Source organism: Zerene cesonia, chromosome 9 (assembly GCF_012273895.1).
Source record: "Zerene cesonia ecotype Mississippi chromosome 9, Zerene_cesonia_1.1, whole genome shotgun sequence".
Classification (NCBI taxonomy): domain Eukaryota; kingdom Metazoa; phylum Arthropoda; class Insecta; order Lepidoptera; family Pieridae; genus Zerene; species Zerene cesonia.
Window position 1 is genome coordinate 5900624 of NC_052110.1, and position 21832 is coordinate 5922455.

At 32.8% G+C, this 21832-nt stretch overlaps 1 protein-coding gene across 1 annotated transcript in view; it reads right to left on the bottom strand.

The window, feature by feature from the left end:
- Nucleotides 1-21832, bottom strand: part of LOC119828895 (F-box/LRR-repeat protein 7) — a 45589-nt gene that overhangs the window by 10098 nt on the left and 13659 nt on the right. Inside the window, exons 2-4 of the mRNA XM_038351200.1 lie at nucleotides 3347-3568; nucleotides 2653-2844; nucleotides 2146-2290 (exon numbers count right to left, since the gene is read on the bottom strand). Coding sequence (XP_038207128.1) covers nucleotides 2146-2290; nucleotides 2653-2844; nucleotides 3347-3562 — 553 coding nt within the window. The 5' untranslated portion in view covers nucleotides 3563-3568. The remainder of the gene's footprint in view (nucleotides 1-2145; nucleotides 2291-2652; nucleotides 2845-3346; nucleotides 3569-21832) is intronic.

A 21832-nucleotide genomic window follows, 5' to 3' on the forward strand; every position in this document is an offset into this window, starting at 1 on the left:
TGGGAGAAAAACGGGTGTGAGTTACATACATACATACAAACATACAAGTGAAGCTAATAAAAGCGTGTTAAAAATAAACAGACTTCGCATAATTTAAATAACAGGTACAGATAATGCTTATTTCTTTAATAATACCACAGATAACATAATACTGTATAATACGTTCTCTAAGCATCAATTCCTGGAGTTAAATACTATTTCACCAGTCACCCTGTATAGAAAGAAGTCCTCAAACAAATTAAACAAATATCATTGAAAGTTAACAATAAAACATATTACGAACATTCAATCAATTCTATCTTATTTCACACAGACTTACAGTTCGGAATCGAACACAATTATCCATGTTTCGAACTATTTCTCGATCATCCATTTACTATACGTAACTTTCAAAATCTATAGGAAAGTTAAGATTAAACTAACTAGCAGCTTATTTATTAAAAATTTATCTCTCCTAAATCACAATTAAAAATTCATTCCGGGACAAAAACTATAATAAAATAAAACATACTAGCTTTCCGTCCGTATTTATTGCTTTATCATTTATTTAAAAACATTCTTAAATAACTACACAAATGGTAAACAAGAATAAGAATTAAATTCTTATTTATAAAAATTTAAAATAAACAAAATTTAGAATATATTATTTTAACGAAAAGAAGAAACAACTATAAACAAAAAAAGAAAATGAAAAATATTGGAAAGCATTTCCCATGGGATAGAGATACCGCACCAAACGCACTTAAGAATGTATTGTAGTGTTGCACGTTAAGTATTTTCATAGCTAATTTCGAACAAAAAGCCAAAATTTTACCCTCTTTTTAAGTAGAGTAGAAATTACATATACCCTTATCGATTTACAACGCAAACTTTACTATAATATAAATATAGTCAACTCACCGACGACTTTTATTTTCCTGTTAAGGTTCAATTACAAAGAACAATTTTATCTATAGCGATATAATAGCGATTGAACTCCTATAGCTCCTAAAGAATCGCCTGACAAACACTAAAATACTAACAAAAACATATTTTTTTATCTGCGTTTTAGAGTATACAGCAGGTGCCACAAATCTAAACTTATTAAACTTTATTATACAGATAAGTTATGTTTACTTAATTACTACGAATCCCACGATCGGAATAAAACCTTTAAGTTATATAAAACACATAAAGCAATTTACACAATTTTCGAAGTGGTAAAAAACGGTTTTTGGGACTTTTATATAAACTTTCATTTTAGAATTAAAACATTATAAAAACTATAGAGTATACATTTTAGTTAAAACGATGCAATTGATGTGCGAAATTAAATAATTAAAGTAATAAAGTCTTATCATATACTTTTGCAACAATATGAAGTACCGGAACGATAATAAAAAAAAATCTTTCTTTACCTTATTAGTGGGAATATAACATGTATCTATAATCTTATACAAGTCAACTATAATCTTATATACAACAGTGTCACAATTTTAGTAACCTAACTCCTCCGAAACGGCTAGACCGATTCTTATCAAATTTTGTGTGCTTATTGGGTATGTCTGAGAATCGGCCAACATCTACATATTTTTCATACCCCTAAATGATAAGATTAAGGCAGAACAGATTTTGCCGGGTCAACTAGTAATATTATAAATGCGAAAGTTTGTGAGGATGGATGTATGTGTATGTGTATGTTTGTTACACTTTCACGCAAAAGCTATTGAACCGATTGCAATGAAATTTGGTACGTAGATAGCTGGAATAACTGGAATAACACATAGGCAACTTTTTATCCTGACATACTTAGGGGATATAGACTTACGCGGGTGAAACCGCGGGGCGCAGCTAGTATAATATAATCTGATGCTATATATGCTAATCTATAAAGCTGCGCCCCGCGGTTTGACCCGCGTAAGTCCGTATCCCGAAGGAAAATCGGGATAAAAATTGCCTATATGTTGTTCCAGTTGTCCAGCTCTCTACGTATCAAATTTCAATGCAATCGGTTCAATAGTTTTTACGTGAAAGAGGAACAATCACACACATCCTTACACACTTTCGCATTTATAATAGTAGTAAGATAGGATAGTAGGATAGTAGGATGTTTAAAAATGGTCTTCAAAGGGTTTTTTGAAGAATGCTTAACTTTTTCTTGCTTACCCGTCAGGTCGAGATGCCGTAAATCCATCAGATCCGTAATGAGCGGTGCCAGCGACCTGGCGTCCATACTGGTGGACCCTGTCAGCGCCAGATGCGTGAGGTTCCTAAATGTGGCTGCGACTACCTGGGCCCCAGCTACTGTTACCTGTTGACATCATCAACTGATAATTATTATGTTTATCACTACATAGTATAAAGCAAAGTGGCTTCCCGCGTCTGTCTGTATGTAGGCATATATATTTGAACTACTCAACGGATTTAGATGGGGTTTTTTAATAGATAGAGGGATTCAAGAGGAAGGTTCATAGCCGGGCAAAAGCTAGTTGATTTATAAATTGCATTTGATACTACACGTTAATACAAATTGAAATAATGCATCGTATTATATTGTGTGACATTTACTTTTACAAATTTAATGTTTATTTAATATTCAATACAAGTTCGCGTTGTAATTTGTCTACATCGCTGTTACCACGAATGTATTGATAAAGCTATCAACCAACTTACGGCACAATTCTTCATCCTCCACTCTCTAACTGCCGCGGCGCACAGCCCCGACCGGGCCCCCGCACACCTGGCAGCGACTTCCAAGGATCCGGCCGCTCGGACCCGCCGCCAGGGATCCGGCCGGGCCAGCAGCCGCGCGGCGAACCTCGACCAGCGCCGGCATACTCGCGACATTCGGCAGAGGTCGGACACCTGGGGAAACATGTGAATTCTAGTTTCCATATACTTTGCCCCCCGCAGATGCCTGGCCCGGAGCATTTTAGTTGCCATATACATTTAAAAGATTTCAGGGAAAGAATAATTTTAAATATAACAATTTGAAATATAACAATATTTCTATAGGTACATTAATTTGTTATTATTTAATTTCACTATTTAACATGCTTTTATTAGTTTAACCTGAAAGTTTTTTTTATATATGCTTTAGACCTGATTTTGAGCAACTTTAAACGGACTTTCTTTATTAGAAAAATATGACTGTAAAATTGAACCTACATAATATTTTTTTTCATTTAAATTAATGCCGATGGAATTAATTAATTATTACATTAATGATTATGACCCGTGATATCGTATAATTCCTTAACTATTAGATAGTTTAAGTATTCTCTTTATAATATTAGTGCAGATCGATGTATAAAGTATATTTTAAGACTTTATTCTTTTAAAGGCAAATTTCTCAATTCATAACTACCTCCAAATACGACAATATCTTCAACCACAGTGCATCAGTCAGGGTATTATCCCGTCTTCTTCTCGGCGGGCCACAGTCCGCCAGCGTGTGGTAGCCCTGGTCCAGGCTCAGTTCGCTCAGGTCTGCTGCGAGGGAGAGAGCTGGCTCTGGTGGGGGGGGCGGCCGTCTCCGAGCCCCCCCGCAGATGCCTGGCCCGGAACAGCTTCCGGACGACATGGTCACCTGTAAATAAATATATTGGATTTTTTTATTGGTCATTAGGATAGCGCTTGTAAATTAGATGTGGCTTAAGATTGAATTTTTGTATACATAGTATTTATAGGAGCAAGAGAAAGTTTTATTTTAAAAATCTAAATGTCTCAAAAAAATTATAACTTCTTATTATGTAAAGTGAAGTCCCGTGTCCTCTAGTGGGGTATGGGGCATATGTATATCATTGATCGATTATCTTCTCTCTCTCTCAGCCTTCTGTGTCCTACCAAACCGAGATGCTTTTTTGTTCCCCTAACGATGTCGCACCCAGGACTCTTGGGTTGTACGTTCACACATTAATCACTGTACCAAGGATGCAGTCTAAAAATAATTACAAATATATTATATAATTATAAATGTGAAAAAAATTACTTTTTTCTGATTATTAAACAAACCACAGCGTAACTGTAATAAAATTAATAAATGAATGATTCAGTAAATGTCTTGTTAATTGCAAAATGAAGACGTTTAATAAAATAAAACGCTAAACTGCAAAAACCTCAAATATGCAAAAATACAATTCATAAAATACGACTGTTCACCGTTTAAATATGCTCACTAAAGTAGATTAAATATTACTTATATATATGTAAACCAATCAAACGTATTATATTGTTATACGAGCTTAGATAATGTATGTGGACGACAATCGCCACGGGGGCCAAGCGTTTTGTATGTGTGGGTGGTTACACAAAAACTGGAATAACTGTAACCAAATACCGGACCATTTATCTACAATTATGTTATGAAGGTTTTAAATTTGTGACTTTGTCTCTTAAATGTTACGTTTTTAGACTTTATGGGTCCAATTTTGTTCAACATTTAATCTAAAAAAGAAAAGATTTTTGATTAAAATTCAAGAAATATTTATAGTAAATTTCAATTATTTAAGATCTTTATAAAAACTTAAATGTAATTCATAATGTGTTATGGGTAACGTTATTTTTATTTAAATATCTTCTGTTTTCACAGATATTGTCATTTTTATAAAGCAATTGTTTAACAACTCAATGAAATAAGCTACGCCTAAAATATTTTAGCTTGTTACATATTTATTTGTTTTGAATATAATAATAAAATGTTGTATAATATGGAGGTCAAAATGTTATTATACTGAAGTTAATTAACATTTCTAGGATTTATTTAATACGGTTCTATTTAATTAATTTGTACATAGAATTTTAATACAAAATATAATGTAGAATTAACTGTATTTAATAAACACGAGACGGGACAAAAATGCAAAACAGTAATTAAATTCACTTATTTAGTTCTATGACACATAGATGATAAAAGAATTTAAAATTGTATGAAGACACATTTATTTTTAAATTTTGATTAAAAATAGTAAGTGATCTACCCACTATGGTAATACGAACCAATTTTAATAGATTTTTAACATCGGATTACACTGACTTTCGTGTAGGTGGTGTTAATCTCAAATTTTAATTAACTTATTTGCCTTTATAGTTTGTACAAGCAATTATGCGCCTTATGGTAATTTATGAGCTGGAAGTGAAACTTGTTCATAATAATTAAGTCGTTCTTGTTAAAGAAACGGAAACTGTAACAGTTTAGGAATACTCATATATTATCCTGCTCTTATTAAATGGAAGTTTGTGACGATATATTTTGTACTAGCGGCGCCTCGCGGCTTCACCCGCGTAAGTCGGTATCCCGTATGAATATATATAGGCAACTATATGACATATAGGCAACTTTTTATCCCGATGATAAAAAGTATTTGTTATTCCAGTTGTTCAACTTTCCTTGCAATCGGTTCAGTAGTTATTGCGTAAAAGAGTAACAAACATACACACATGCTCACAAACTTTCGCATTTATAATATTAGCAGGATATAGAATAATATAATGAAATGTAAAATTTATTTAAATGTAAAAAAAACACATTTTTCATTTAAAATTATGATTCATTAAACATGTAAATAAAAACGTTTTGTACAATTTTTAATAGTCGTTTTACAGTGCTATAGATGACATCACTTTGCTTATAAAATTAATTGATTTATAATATACTAGTTACGCCCGCCCGGTTTCACCCGCGTTAGTTCGTTTCCCGATGGCACATGGGGATAAAAAGTTGCCTATACGTTATTCCAATTGTCCAGCTATCTACGTGCCAAATTTCATTGCAATCGGTTCAGTAGTTTTTGCGTGAAAGAGCAACAAACACACACACATCCTTACAAACTTTCGTATTTATAATATTAGTAGGAAGTAGGATAGTAGGATATCGCTATTTCGAATTCTTTACAGCCACTAAATATTCCATTGAGACAAGTAAGAAGAAAAGATTTATGATGTTAGATAAAGCACGAGAGCGGACCAATTAACATTGGAACTATCTGGAGACTACGGCTTCCAAAAGTTCGTTGGGTAAATGAAATCATGAAGATCTAAGGAGTCTCTTTATTTCGCAAGAATAGAGAAACAAAATTTGATTTGTGATAGATATTGATATAAGGAAGATACAGGAAAGTATGTAATATGCGTATTAAAACAAAAAAGTTTACTTGATATTTTATATGTCGTATAAGTACACGATCATTTCTATAAATCGTAAATTCTGCTTCGCTTTCTGTAAAAAATCAGTTACGGATGTTATACATAACCATGTTTTTTATGTTTGTCCTACTATCCTCCTACTAACTATCCTACTATTCTATCCTACTATCCTGCTAATATTATAAATGCGAAAGTTTGTAACGATGTGTGTGTGTTAGTTACTCTTTCAAGCAAAAACTACAGAACCGATCGCAATAAAATTTGGTACGTATACAGTTGGACAACTGGAATAACATATAGGCAACTTTTTATCCCGATATTCCTACGGACTATGGACTTACGCGGGTGAAACCACGGCTATATTAGTTTTTTTAACACATTTTCCCTAAACTGCCAAACAGTTTGTTGGCGATGCATTCTTACAGAGCTGTTTGGTGTAATAAATAATGAACTCCCATACTAAGAAAACGGACAATTTTTAAATTTACTCTTTAATGAACCTATTTTTACTAATAATCATACAGTAAAATGGGGTATGTGTATAAATACTTGCTATAGCCCGTAGGTACGTCCGCGGGTGAAACCGCGCGGCACAAACAGTTTAAACTATTTTTCCGGCTCGCCAAGTAAAAATAGAGCCTAGGTCAGTCACTACACCCACGCGCTGTCTAGCAATTTATGCCCTGCCTCGGCTTGGAACCGAACTTGAAATATTATCCTATGTCGATTGTTTCCTATCTGATTGATTTACGGATAAGACAAACGATATATATCTATTCTGAAATGAGAATTTTTCTGCGTATAGTCAGGTCAGGGACCGGTTTTCGAACCCGATAATGTATATCTTTCATGGGCATCAACTTTGAATGAAAAAAAGTGCGAGTTGGACTCGCGACCATGAAACTTCCGTATTCATAACATTCCGTATACAAATAAACTGCAGAGAAATTTGCAAAAAGTCTACAACCGTTGAAAAGATAACATATTAAGATTAAATAAGCTCGGTTATGTTTTGGCGCCATTTGGTCTTAGTGACATTTGTCATAGTATTTTTTTTTCTCTCATGCCAATTTACCATGTAAATAGTTATGAGGTAACAAACAGAAAGTATACAGTCGAATTGATAACCTCCCCTTTTTTAAAACGATTGATAATATGAAATCGATATAAAAAACACAAAAGTTTAAAAGATTAACATAACTCCAACACCACGAATCAATCGAAACAAATCAGCGTTCGCGTTTCTTAAACGAACGCAACCCGGGACGGTAATCACATCGATTTGGGGCAAATTAATCGATACATTACCGATTAATCGATCCAATTATCGATTGTCCATTCAACGATAACCGATTAGCCATTCGATTGACGTGTTTAGGTCAACTGGTGTCCCGTTTAGGCGAATATCTAGCATTGGGATGTGGCGCCAACATTCTTGAGCCTACGCTTTAAATTCTATTCAAATTGAGTTAGTTAATAACACCAATCGCTTGCTATTATGATCATTGAACTATTTCTAACAACTTCCAAAAGGGACGTTTCAGCTATGGGTAATGATTATTCAGGACAGATAAATCGATTCTATGTGTTGCGATTCTAAACTTGTAACCTTACGTCTAAATAAATGTTAAAGAATTAAATCAAATATGAAAAAGTTGCGCATAGTTTAAATTTATTAAAAGTTAACAGACCGCCCCGGTTTCGCCCGTTGTACATTACCTATTGCATTTAGAGATCAAGTACTAATTCAACGTTGAGAATTTTTTTTATTAGTCCAATAGTTACAGAGATAAGTAAACTCAAACTAATAAGCAAACAGACGCTTCAACTTTATGTTATTAGTAATTTGTAAAGATAACATGGATACAGGTTCAGTATGTAAAAAAGATGTAATAATAACTTATAAAATAATAATTTTAGCAAAAACTAATATTTCCAAAACAAATCGTCTGATTATAAAAGAAAAAGAAATATACCAATAAAAAATGATATATTAAATGGGACCGCACGGGAAGCACCAGCACCATTTTGATGACGCTTATTTTATTTAAAAAATATAATAAACATCATCAAAATCTGTTTACCCAGTTAAAAAGTTAAGAATTTACAAACCCAAAAAATACGGTCGAATTCAGAATCTCCTCTACTTTTGAAGTCGGTTAGCAGAGTTTATTTTCTATTCTTCTACAGTCCCACAGTGACAAAGACGCATTAAGCTACTCTGTTCCTTTTGTCCCGGGATGGCCCTGGCGGAATCAGCTCAGTTCGACATCCAGCCGCACCTATTTATATCAATTCATTGTGGCACTTAATTCGGATCGATGGTCTGGTAGAATTCCAATATAATCTTATTGGATTCTCGACGCGGTTGGTTAGCCATCATTCGTACTAAACGAGGCACTATTTATAGTGTTTCCTGTGAAAGTTTCACGTATTATACGTTTATATCCTAATAATCCTACTAATATATTAAACGCGAAAGTTTGTGAGGATGAATGTATGTGTATGTGAATGTTTGTTACTCTTTCACGCAAAAACTGCTGAACCGATTGCAATATCTGTAAGAAATTTGGTACGGAGATGGATTATAGTCTGGATTAACACAAAGGCTCCTTATTACCCGGGTACCTCGCGAGTGACGACGTGGGTTACAGCTACTATGATAAACCAAATATTTGCATAGCAATTATTGTGTGTGAAGTCCCGTGTCCCCTAGTGGGGTATGGGGCAGATGATGAAGATGAGAAAATCGATTAGTGAAACAGATGTCTGTTTCACTAATCGATTTTCTTTCTGGACAAGTAGGTGATCAGCCTTCTGTGTCCTGCCAGACCGAGACATTTTTATTGTCCGTCCCCATCGGAAATTGAATCCAGGTCCCCTCGGTTCTACGCTCACGTGTTAACCACTGTACCAAGGAGGCAGTCATAGCAATTATTAATGTCCATTATAATTTCCTTCTTTTTTGGTGCTTTTGTATTAATACAAGTTTTGCTCACAGTGCCACCAACTTACCTCCGAAATGAAGAGGGTCGCGATCGTTGCTTCCCCAGAATAGTATTTAACCTTTAAATACTATTCTGGGCATCACTTTTAACAGCTTTCGAAGTATTAAACAATATAAATTTAGAAACATAATAAATACACAGCAATTGAAGTATTCAACAGTGACAATTCACCATCTTTTAGAGTTTTATATTTCTAAAATAAAAACAGTTTTCGCTAGTTCCACTTTTTCACATTAAATTTGTTTCAACAAGAGTATGCGGGTAGGTTGCAAATATTGGTCATAGAGTAATATTAAAGGTATTATTATACTAATGTTGCCTTAGTTAAAATTTAATTTTTTTGTCTAATGCTAGTATAAAATTAATTTCAAAATTAGAATGTAGCAATTGCCAGTTCAATATATAATTTAATAAATATCTTACTTTAATTGAATAGTTGGTGAACTATAAATAAAAATCAAATAACTGATTTGATTAATTTGATTATTTCAAGTTAAGCAATTACCATATCTTCACCTCCCTCGAGATCATTTTGTCAAAACTAGTAACTAATTTTGTCTAACAAATGCTACTATAAGTTTTTCAATACTTTCTAGGTCTAGACGAAAAGGCGGTCCTAAGTTCTAGATATCTATGACAAATCGGCGCCAACATTCACCATACCCACACTTTACCCTTGACGCACCTAGTTCCAATTGGTGTTAATAATATAAATGTCAAAGATTGATTAATACTCCACTCGCACGCATTGCAAATACAATGGAAACTAATGGCTTTGACAATACCTTAAGATATTCCATTTGGATGCTGGATATAGATGCGGAATGTTTTTTTTTTAAGATTTATGTAATTTTTTTTTTTTTTTGCAATAAGCTGAACGTGAGGCCACACGTGAGGCACCAGCTCTCAAATAAGAAAGAAATCATAAAAGTCGGAAATACAGATAATTATAAAACTTTACAGTCAATAATTATAACAAACAACAAACACAAAAAATATTCTATCGCTTCAAAAATTTTGTTCTCTTTGAAGTCAGCTAAAAAATCCAATAGCAACAATTACGCTGTTAATAATTTTATAAATATGTTTAAGGGTCCTTATAAGCAAATAAAATTAAAATGTTAACAAAGTTTAATAAAACCACGAAAATATCATATTAGTATCGGATAATGTTACGACACATAAAAATTTAATTAACCAACTATTTAATATTACACCTACTACCTAGTAAGTTATAATGTAATATCTAAATATATTTCAATAAAACTTGCAGTTTCGAAGATAACATAAAATAGTCCATGGCCCTAGCCGCAAATCCGAACCTAGTTTCGCATAAATGCCTAAGCTGTCGTTAGTTCACGGAGGTTAATGCAACGCATTACAATGAAGCATTCAAAATGTGTCATTGTGCTAATTAAGCCTGATACGATCTAACCACATTCTGTTAACAGTACGCTAACCATTTAACTAGATACTGACTTACTGTTCCCACAATATAGGCAACCGTCAAATATGCGAGGTGTCAACACTCACACCTTAAATTTCAATATGGCCGCCTAATAATGGCGGTAAAAATGTCATTAGCGTTGAGGCGATATGTCTAGTGTGTTTTTTTATGTTTTGAAAAAGAAATAGCAATCTTAAATATTTTAAACTTACAATGAGTCATTTGTCTATGAAAATCTGTACGAATATAAATAGCTGAGTTTGTTTGCTTTAACGCGCTTATCTCAAGTACCGAATGCCGAGAAAAAATATAGTTTAAGACCGGAAAAAAAGACCAAGGATGGTATATATCCCGGAAAACTTACATTAACGGGAGCTATGCAGAGAAAAACTTTCTACTTAAAAAAATCACTGCACTAGCATAATACGTTTTTTAGTTTCTTTCCCTCAAGGAATACCGTTCGCTCTATAAAAACACTATAACAAATCTAAGCAGGAAAGATCGTAAACAATTTAATGATAGCACGGCCCTAAACAATCGTGATCGAATCGAAATCGATAATTGTATTCGCATTAACGCGATCTTTATTTATAGCTATCGATATAAATTCAATCGCTTTAAACAGAACAGTGCGGCACATCACTAGCTGCCCACGCTAATGGTTGTCGTTTTACGCCGAGATGTTTTAGTGTTATAGGCGATATAGTTTTTAGGTACCTTAAATCAAACGACGTTCTCAAAAACGGAGGGGGTTCTCAAATGGACTGTATCTTTTTCTTTTCTTACTACATAACGCCGTTGGTATTTAACCGAGTGACGTGATTCTTTTGTATTTGATAGGAAGTTGGTGTCAACTTTGGATCTAATGACACCAAAAAGAATTCAAACGTCAATCGGTTTTTTTTTAAATCTCAAGTAGTTTATCCTCGGACTTAAAATCGACAAGACGGGGTTCGAGACCAGGTGAGCTTGCAGGAAATAAATTGAATTTTCAATTTATCTGCGCATGTGTAACATCACCACTGCTCAAAAAAGGTGGAGGAAAACATCGTGAGGAAACAAAAGTTCGAGGACATGTGACATCTAAAAACCTACACTTGGCCAGCGTGGTGAATTATGCCCTGAACCATCATAGGAGGCCTGGGTCCCAGCAATAGAAACATACTTATATGGGCTGATGATGATGATGAAATATAAAAATTGATCAGCAGATTTAAACGGTACGAAGGCAAGTTTTGGAGTTACGAAGCTCTTTTTCAGTAGCTTATCCGTATAAATATCTCTTTCTTCTAGACTCCTTTTTATTCGTTTAAATAAAATAAAAAAAGTAAATTTAAAGAACATAAAATTACCAAATCCCTTACAAATACAGTAAGCTGATAAAGAGCTACCACTGCTTTAAAATCAGAAGTCTTGACTGCAGAATGCACTTATGCTATCAAACAAATTTGATCTCATAATGTATTCATTATAGAATGCAAATAGGGTCTGTTTCCCTTGTACCCGTCACACGTGTGAATTGCTTACTAATTACTATTTATTACTATGAAGTGGCAATTAATTAAACCTTATCGATGTACCAATGTTAGCAAATGGAATTAGCTAACAAAATAATTTTTCTATTCAACAGCTTTATTTTTGTATTTGGTTTTATTTTCTCTTATTTTACCAAATGTTATATACATATTAAAATACTTAACAACTTGAACTAGGAAATATTACATTTGAAAACATCTTCGACATTTTATCATAATAGCGCAGTAAAATATTGCCTGAAGGTTTCTAAGTACTCTATTAATTTATTTATTCTTCATTGTATGTAGAGCTAAGTAAAATAAGATGAAAATAAAAGGCAATTTTTTTTGTTTACCTTATGAGTATTAGCCATTTCATCCAGGCAACGGACGGGTTAATTGACCACGCGAGCGAAGCCGCAGGCAACAGACTATATCATATTGTTACATAATTCCAAAGACAATAACTCAAACAATGCGGTTAGCATGCTTGCGTTAAAATGCCAAAGCGCAAGTAAAAGCTGGTAAATGGATAAATAAAATCAATTGAATTGAATGCAATTAAAGTAACTGATACTAAGTGTGTCCTGTTTTATGTTTTCACACGGGACAATGGATAACGTGGAAGTAGGTAATTCTTGTTTAGATGTATAAAAATTGTATTGTATTACAGTACTAAAGGGCTATTTTTTAAATTGCATTTAATCGTGTATTGGCAATGCAGGGGTTTAGATTAAAAATATGAGAATCTCATTGATGTTTATGACTTCACGAAAAACACAAAGCTTTAAAGTATGTTGGTAGATTATATATATTTTTAATAAGACCTTTCAAATCATTCAAAATACGTTTTTCTGTGATGATCATTCTGGAAAATGCTTTGAACTAGGTGTTTTTTTTTATTCCATATTGATATAAAGTTATACTTTTATTTTCTATTCGGCCGGTAATAATTGTACGACAACATTTTTTTTCATTGATAATCGTGTTTCTACACGGCACACGCAAGCATGAACAACACCACGTCAAGTCCAATAGAAGGGACTAATGTTAAGTGACATTCGCGCTCCAATTACGAAGAGATTGTGTTTTCGTATCAATCAAACATGACGAAATACTGATCGAAGCTTAGCTTGAGTATTAATTTCGCTACAGTTTTGCAATTTAATTGGTATATAAATACGCGTAAATATATTACACGCAGTCCAACTACTTTAATTTGATTGCAGTTTAAACCGATTACGGGTTTGTTATGAAAGACCACGCGGATGAAAAACAATATTACATCTGCGGAAATATATGACATGTAAAAATTAAAGTGAAAAATAAACGTTATTATAACAAACTTTGGAATTATATACAAAACGCAATTAATAAGGAAGTGAAATGTGTACTTGAAATTATTTGTAGGTATAGATGTAATGTACTGTTTTAAGTATAGTACAAATTCTTCTAATAATAACTAGATGAGAATAGACATAAATACCCTATCTGAAACATATACTAAGTACTGCATCCATCGTTTTATAAGCCTCAGCACAGACAACAAATTTGCATCCATTTCGGATTCAGTAACAGATTCTTATGGTAAATAAAAGCAAAAACATGGCATTAGATAAACATCTAAAACAAGCGTTTTACAGTAGACCAAACAGGTTTTTAATGAGCCTCCTTCAAACATAGGACAAGATACCGTTGATCGTGTGACCAGTGTAAGCTTACGCTATAGCTCTAACGTTGTGACAGTATGTGATTGGCCCATACTAATTGTTGTTTAGTAAATCTGAAGATGTGTTTATACTCATATGTTCATTTAAAACTAAAATACACAACACAACTCTTAGCCTACTGATCAAGCATTCGAAATCTATCATTTTTATTATTCGAAATAACAGATAATTCCTTATAAAATAATTTAAAAGCTCTTGTTATCTTAGTACAAAAAAACTTAGAAAATATGGGAACAGTTAGCTAAATTTCCATCCAAAATATTTTGAAAACACCTCGAACACTAATCAAGATCAAAGTGAACTTAGCTTATAGAATATCATATAATATTACAAAGTACATTTAAATAAATAACATAAAAAAAATAAAAAAGCATAAACTTTATCACTGTTCTTTCTTTTCCTATATATAACAAGCGATTCATAAGAACTATTCACAACCACCCTCGTTCCAAGGGTTTGTAACATTGGATGAAATAATACTGTATATACGTCAATTTAAACTAATACATATCTAAACAATGACCGTGTATTTAGCATTACATAGAGTAATTCTGAATCTCATATTTCGTTTTATACGATTGATTTAATAATATCTTTATTCAGACACCGCGTAGCTTCGCACCCTTTAATAATATAAGGTTCAACTACTTTTTTATTCTGAGACTTAAAATAAATAGTAACACAAACAGAGCTTAAGCAACTCCAATGACGTAACAACTAGGCTAAGGAAGTGAATATAAAAACAATGCACCAGCCCTAATGTCTCAACAATTTCTCATATGCCACAAGAATTACATAACTCGGAAAGTCAATTAAACCTCAGTCCAGTCGATCGTAATAATCGTGAAGGCTTAGACCGCGCCAAATAAGGTGGTAGCCAGCATTGTTCCGCCAACGTTGTGTAAGCATGATACTGTCTGTAGAAAGTTTGTATTAAATGCATTGTATTGTGTCGATTTAACATTATACGGTTTGACACAACTATATGGTTTCGTTGGGAGCTAATTTTATTGGCGGCAAAATATATTAAATTCTCTCGACTGCCTTCAAATTGTCAGAACTTGATCAAATTTAAATGGAATAACACGGCAAGCACCAGATTTCAAGTGAAAATAGAATCAAAAATCAAAGTTAAATAATTTTATATTATTCAAAAATACAGTCGGATTGACAACTTCGTCCTTTGTTAAGAATTCGGTTGAAAAGAAAATGAAACGTCTAATTTTTACATATACTAAAACATGATTAATACTAAAAATATTCAATTGTTGATCAAATTTGTTCTACAATAAACGCAGCTATCCAGTTGACCACATTTGAATATTACGTTATTATTCGATCATAGATATTTGATAAGATATTATAATATCAATGACACTTATGTAAATCTATGCAGAATCTCATCTCAATGATACGGTGCGTAAGTATTTAATTTTACGACCAAGCAAAACGACCTAAGCTATTTCACACTCTCAACAAAATACGTATATTTTCTTACAACCGCTATGTTCATTATATCCAGCACTGACATCGCCAATAGTTTTATATTTTTATTAGCATACTAGTTTGTCGGAATCAATTTTCATATTAATAACAATTTAAATTCTTTGCATGTATGCACTTCATATAACGACGCAATATGCAGTCGACGACTGAGCTTGAATTTAATATTGTGAAAATAAACTGAGCCGATTTTAACTTGATTAATTTGATTTCCACTATCATTTTCCATTCATTGCATATCATTTTTGGGATATTAAAAAAGTATTTATTTATCTATGGATATAAATTAGCTTAATTTAATAAATTATATTATTAGAAATTATATCCAAGGTGCAATTAAAATTGAGCACATTTCACAATTCAATAAGTAGTTAGTCAAATGTTAACTGAAAGGGTGATAAAACTGAAAGATATAGGTATAACTATTTGGTGGGTTTCAATTTAACGAACCTAAGAGCTCCGATCCCGTTTTTCTCTTAAACACCTATCCTATCCTACTAATATTATAAGTGCGAAAGTTTGTAAGGATGTGTCTGTGTTTGTTACTCTTTCTCGGAAAAACTATTGAACATATTGAACCGTTTGCAATGAAATAAGGTACATGGATAGTTGGACAAACTGGCATGGCACCTTTTTTTTCCCAATATTCCTACGGGATACGGACTTACGCGGGTGAAACCGCGGGGCGCAGCAAGTATATAATATAATACAAAACATTAACCAGGGGCGGGGGCAAGGCGGCAAGAATCCGCGCTTCGTTACTCCTAAGACGTTCTAGTAATAAATGAAAAAAATAAAAATAGTTTATATACATTTACAATTAATAACATAGATTAATAAATTATCACATAACTTTAATAATAATTACGAACTCCACGCCACAGCTCTGCCCTGGTAGTCATTTATGGTCATTGAAATAAAATATTTTTTAATTTGAAATAATATAAACTATCCTATTTAAGTTGGATCAAACTGCACATGGTGTGCAAATTTAATTCAAATCTTTTGAGTAGTTTAGGAGTGCATCGCGGATTGTGACACGTAATATATATATTATATATTAAGATTTGATTATAAAATTAACTATTAAAGTAAAGGCCGAGTCATACCAGCTGTAAATAACTAGTAGAGTTACCATTAAAATGTCTCAAGGGTGCCGTTAACGACAGCCATAAAAGCTAAAATCTTTATTCATAAGCCACGGACACAATTTTAATGTCAATGACTCGTAGAATCAACATATAACGATCTGTATAAAAATCCCTATGGCACATGACCGCTGCATCACTGATTCCGATGATGATGATGATTTTGAATTTTTTTTGGAATGAAGTTCTTTATCGCGCGTTGTGAAAGGGGGCTAGACGGAAAAAATTCTTACGAAAAGTTGTTACGACACTTTTTACTATAGTAAGTTTGTTTGCTATTGTAAGCTGTGCGGCGTCGCATTTTTCTCTGTCTGTCTCTCTCTCTCTTATAGAAAGCAAGCCAGATATTTTCATTTCTATTTCGCATTGAAGAGTGTGGTGTCGCGACGATTATTTTTGAAAAAATAAAATTTTATTACAATTCCTTCACTAATTAATGGAAAGGAACTTCGTTCCATCCGGGTGTCCCTTGACACCTCTCAAGTTTTTTTTATTAGTATAAAGAGAAGGTTGTTAGGAAAGAAAAATTATAACCAAAGAAAACCTAATGGCTACTTTGATATTATTGTAATGTCACCGATATGATAAATATAAAATTAAATCTGTCCGTTTAAAGTCAATATAGAATCTAAAAGAGTCGGTTACATGTAGGTTCAAACATACAGGTGAATCTACGAAAAGGGTTCTAAAATGTTTTTTTTTATCCGCTTATTTACATGGAAATCATATCCTTATTCTATTTTTAAATTCAAATTTTTTGTTTTATCTGTATTCAATATCGAATAATACAGAGTAAGCGTGTAATTTAGCTAATGGTGTCTTGGGACATTATCTGTTTAACATTGGTTATTACCTAATACACTTCTTACATTATGTACTTTTTGCAAAAGTAAATTTACTTGGTATAACATTCACCATGGCTTCAAACTCTCATAATCACACACATTACACCTTAAAAATTGATTTTTATTCTTAACTAACTTTCGCCCGCGGCTTCACTCACGTGGACTACAAAATTACACTCCATGGATTTTCGAAGGAGAGGTATACATTGTTTTACGAATTTAGATGTTTGAGTAAAATCATTTTTTGGAAACCTCTATTTAATTACATATTTATGATGATTTTACGATGATTTATTCCGTATAAATAAAAAAAATAAAATACAGTAACCATATTATATTGGGGTGTATAAAACAACAAAAACAACCACATTACATTGCATCGCATTTACTCTTTACAACACGTATTTAATGTATAGAATTTTACTACTATTTTATTTTATGATTGTTCAATATTCATAAGTTACGGTTCAGAAACATGAATATTCCAAAGTTTAAACAGAACTTTTGTATCTAACACATAACAACATATCCCGGCTTTCCCATATTACATATTTACCCTATAGAAATAAGGGATTACATACAATCCAACGGCGAACGAATTTTTTAAATCGATCTAGTGGTTCCTGATATTAGAGCATTCAAACAAAGAGCTTCAGGTTAATATTATTAGCATAGATTGTGTCAGTGACAAGGCACTATTTTACATTAAGTATGATATTAACATTGATGTCTTTATAACTAAACAGTTTACGCAATTATTTAGTTCTCGCCTTTCACAGCAGCTGTTAGACATACGAAGCGAGTTATTGTACCAGTATTTCGTATAATCCAACTATATTTAATCATGCGTCTGTACCATAAAAGTTAACAAAGATATAAAAAATGCATTTGCACGTGCACTTCATTGTAGAATTAAAAAAGAAAAACAATGAATAAAACAGTTATAAGATTATTTGCCACCAGATTGGAAAAAAAATCACATAAATCACAGAAAAATATCAAATAACTTTTTTTTTTTTAATTCATGATAGGGAAGCGCTTGACCACGATCTCGCCTGATGGTAAGCTTTTTTTTTTTTTTTTTTTTTTTTATAGTGGGGAAATCTTGCATAGATACCCACGGCCCCCGGGGATGGAGCCGTGGGTTATGTCGGATTCTTACCGACCAAAACCCCACTGTGTTCCGTCTAGCCACTTGAGTGAAGGGGCCACGGGAGCTGGTTAAAATACGTCCGCGACCGCCTGATGGTAAGCTGAGATGTGGTCTAAGATGGAGCGCGCTTCCCTAGAAGGTACTTGTTCACTCTTCTCTTGAAGACCTCCAGATTGTACTCGTCGGGGAACACAGACTAAGGAAGCGTGTTCTAATTAGCAAAAATTTTAATGTTTTTAATTTACAAATATAAACAATAAAAAAAAAAAAAAAAAAACACACAACAGGGCTTGGAGATTGTTATCTAGATTCTAGTATAGACTTTAGGTATCTGTGATAGTGCATTAGAAATATCACATACAGTGTCACACTTATCTTTGAAAAGGTGAAATACCGCACTAAAGCTCTTGTATTATCATGTTGATCACTTCAAGTCCTCTGTGTATTTTATTGCTATCTCAATATTAAGTGTTATATAATAACGATTAAAAGTGTTTATTATTGTAAACGTTACACCAAAGAGACGGTAACGATACCCATCATTTCAGAGATAAGTTGATGGCACTGTATACCTAACAATCTAGTTAAAAAATACAAAGTTACCTAATTTAATTTTTAAAATAAAATATCTGCAAAAAATAGATCCATTCAATAATTGTCATAATCTTAAAAATAAGAAAAAGAGACAGAAAAAAGACTGAATTACAAATTACACAGCAACTAGCTGCGCCCCGCGGTTTCACCCGCGTAAGTCATAAACTCCGTAGGAATATCGGGATAAAAAGTTACCTATATGTTATTCCAGTTGTCCAGCTATCTACGTACCAAATATCACTGCAATCGGTTAAGTAGCTTCTGCGTGAAAGAGCAACAAACGCACACACATCCTTACAAACTTACGCATTTATAATATAGTAGGAAGGATTTATATTATAGATGATTTTTTTCTTTTTATGAACTATCTAACCATTAATCCCACATCATTTTTACTCCCAATACTCAGTACAATAATGTTAATACAGAAGTATTAATATTATAATGCATTGCCATAATAAAGTCGAAGTATCGGCGCTTCTTTATGAAAATGGCGTCGTTATTTTCTATGCAAAAAACACATCTTCATATTCCTTTAATCACCCATCAATGAGACTTATGCTTCTCCGCGAGCTATGTAGCACGTACAACATAATTATTACAAGCCTTATATGTTTTTTATTTTATATAGAGCTATAGAATGTGGATGTCGGTTGTTCCAGAAGAATCTATAAGGAATGCTTTTAATGCTTTTAATGTATACCCTATTATGGGTAATGTTATTGAACAGAAGCTATTCGCCCGTGTCTTTGCCCGGGTAGACAAATCAAAAGAAAATTGCCCTGGTTTTCCCCGTATAGTCACTGTTCTCGTAACAAAATTATCACATGCCCTTTGTCGCGTCACACACTCTTTTGTACCAAAATTTAATCGAAATCGGTTCGGTGATTTTGTTGTGAAGCAGAGACGAATAATGTTACTTTCGCATTAATAATATTAGTAAGGACTAGCTTCAAAGTTTCGTACAGTAAGTTGTAGTTCGTTTAAAAATATTATTCAGAACGAACTAACCGTCACATTCCTATAATAAAAATTATACCACTATGCCCGAGAATACGGTATGATTCTCGGTTTCCTTTCCTTTTTTAAACATAATGAATCTCACAATTACTATATTTGAACCACTATCAATTAATAACTTAATCACTTGAAACCGAAAGAGTAGAAGAAATTCGATTAATGTGGCCGGATCACGGGTGGCCGAGAGGCTAGGCGTTGCTACGGTTAGGCAAGAAACGCAGGTTCGAATCCTGCCTCGTGATCAAATTTTTTCTATTCTTTCAAAATTTCTCACTATCAAATCGTTTACCTCCACGGTACCAATGTCCTCACTAGATAGTGAGTTAAAACGCTATTTCTAAAAATACATAACCAAACCTTTAATATGTTATGTAATGCTCATTTAAAATCCATAAAAACCGATTTCACAATATCAAAATTATATCAAGAATCCGAAACATTTTAAAGCATTCAAACATAGCGTGACTCCATCACATTTCATACAAATTTTAACATATAGTTTAAAAAACGTGTATTTTAATGAAGCCAATTGATAGTATCAATAAACCGTATTTTAATTGTTTAATGGGCGTAGTAAAATTCTGTAGGCTTTAAATATCGCGTGTGAAGGAGTCGTAAATTTAAATAAAAACATTACAATGCCGTTGGTATCATTATAATGCCTATTTAACATCGCACAAATAAGATTATTCGATTAAAATGTTCCTCTTGCCTAATAAGATGGTTATAGATAATACTGGTGAAATCCGGTTATAATGGTGTGTAATAAATGTATTTATTGCTTATCAAAATAAAATTATATACAGTGAATTGAAAAATATTCTTACAAACAATTACATCAAGAGAAAACACAAGTGTGACCAGATGTAATAGCTAGAACGATAGACCAAAATAACATCAATATAAAACTTTCCTTAAAGAAATCTAATTTTGTTATGGTAACAATTTTGAACTATATTAAAGTAATATTAACTACGCAATTATGAAAGTCATTACGAAAGAATAACTACTGAGACTTATAAATAACCACGTAGTACCTGTGCGGCGCGATTTCATCCGTAGACGATTCCGTGGGAATAACAAGTATTTATTTATTTATTTATAATACTTTATTGTACAAAACAGAAAGTAAAGTTTATACAAAATATAATATAGCACAATGGTATTTTGTACAAAAGGCGGCCTTATTGCTAGACAGCAATCTCTGCCAGGCAACCTGGTAGGAAAGGAAATGCAAGAGGTTTCAGGGTTAGTGCAAAAAACTAAAAAATATATCAGAATATGAGAAAAAAAAATACAGCATTCTTCTAGTTCATGCTTTATATTGGTGTATAAACTACAACACTGTGTATTTTCATCAAAATCTACTTAATGTTTTCGCACAAAAGAGTAACAAACAAACATACATTCATCCTCACAAACTAACACAGTTACAATTTGAAAAAAGGATTTTTTAGTGTAGATAATCTACTAATTCTCTACACAAATATATTCCCATAATTAACTAAATGTTGCCGAGACTAAAACGATCGCATCTTCATTCCGATCATAATTTTCCATAATTTAACATTGAAACTTAACCATGTTACTTGATGATTATAATAAATTCCCATATAATTATATTAATTTATGCGCTGTGTCGCTGCAATATATCCATCATCAGGTATTTGATTAATTGATTTGAATTTACAAGCGTATAACATTATTTACGGACAAATATTCATAGGCAAATTACGATTTACATACC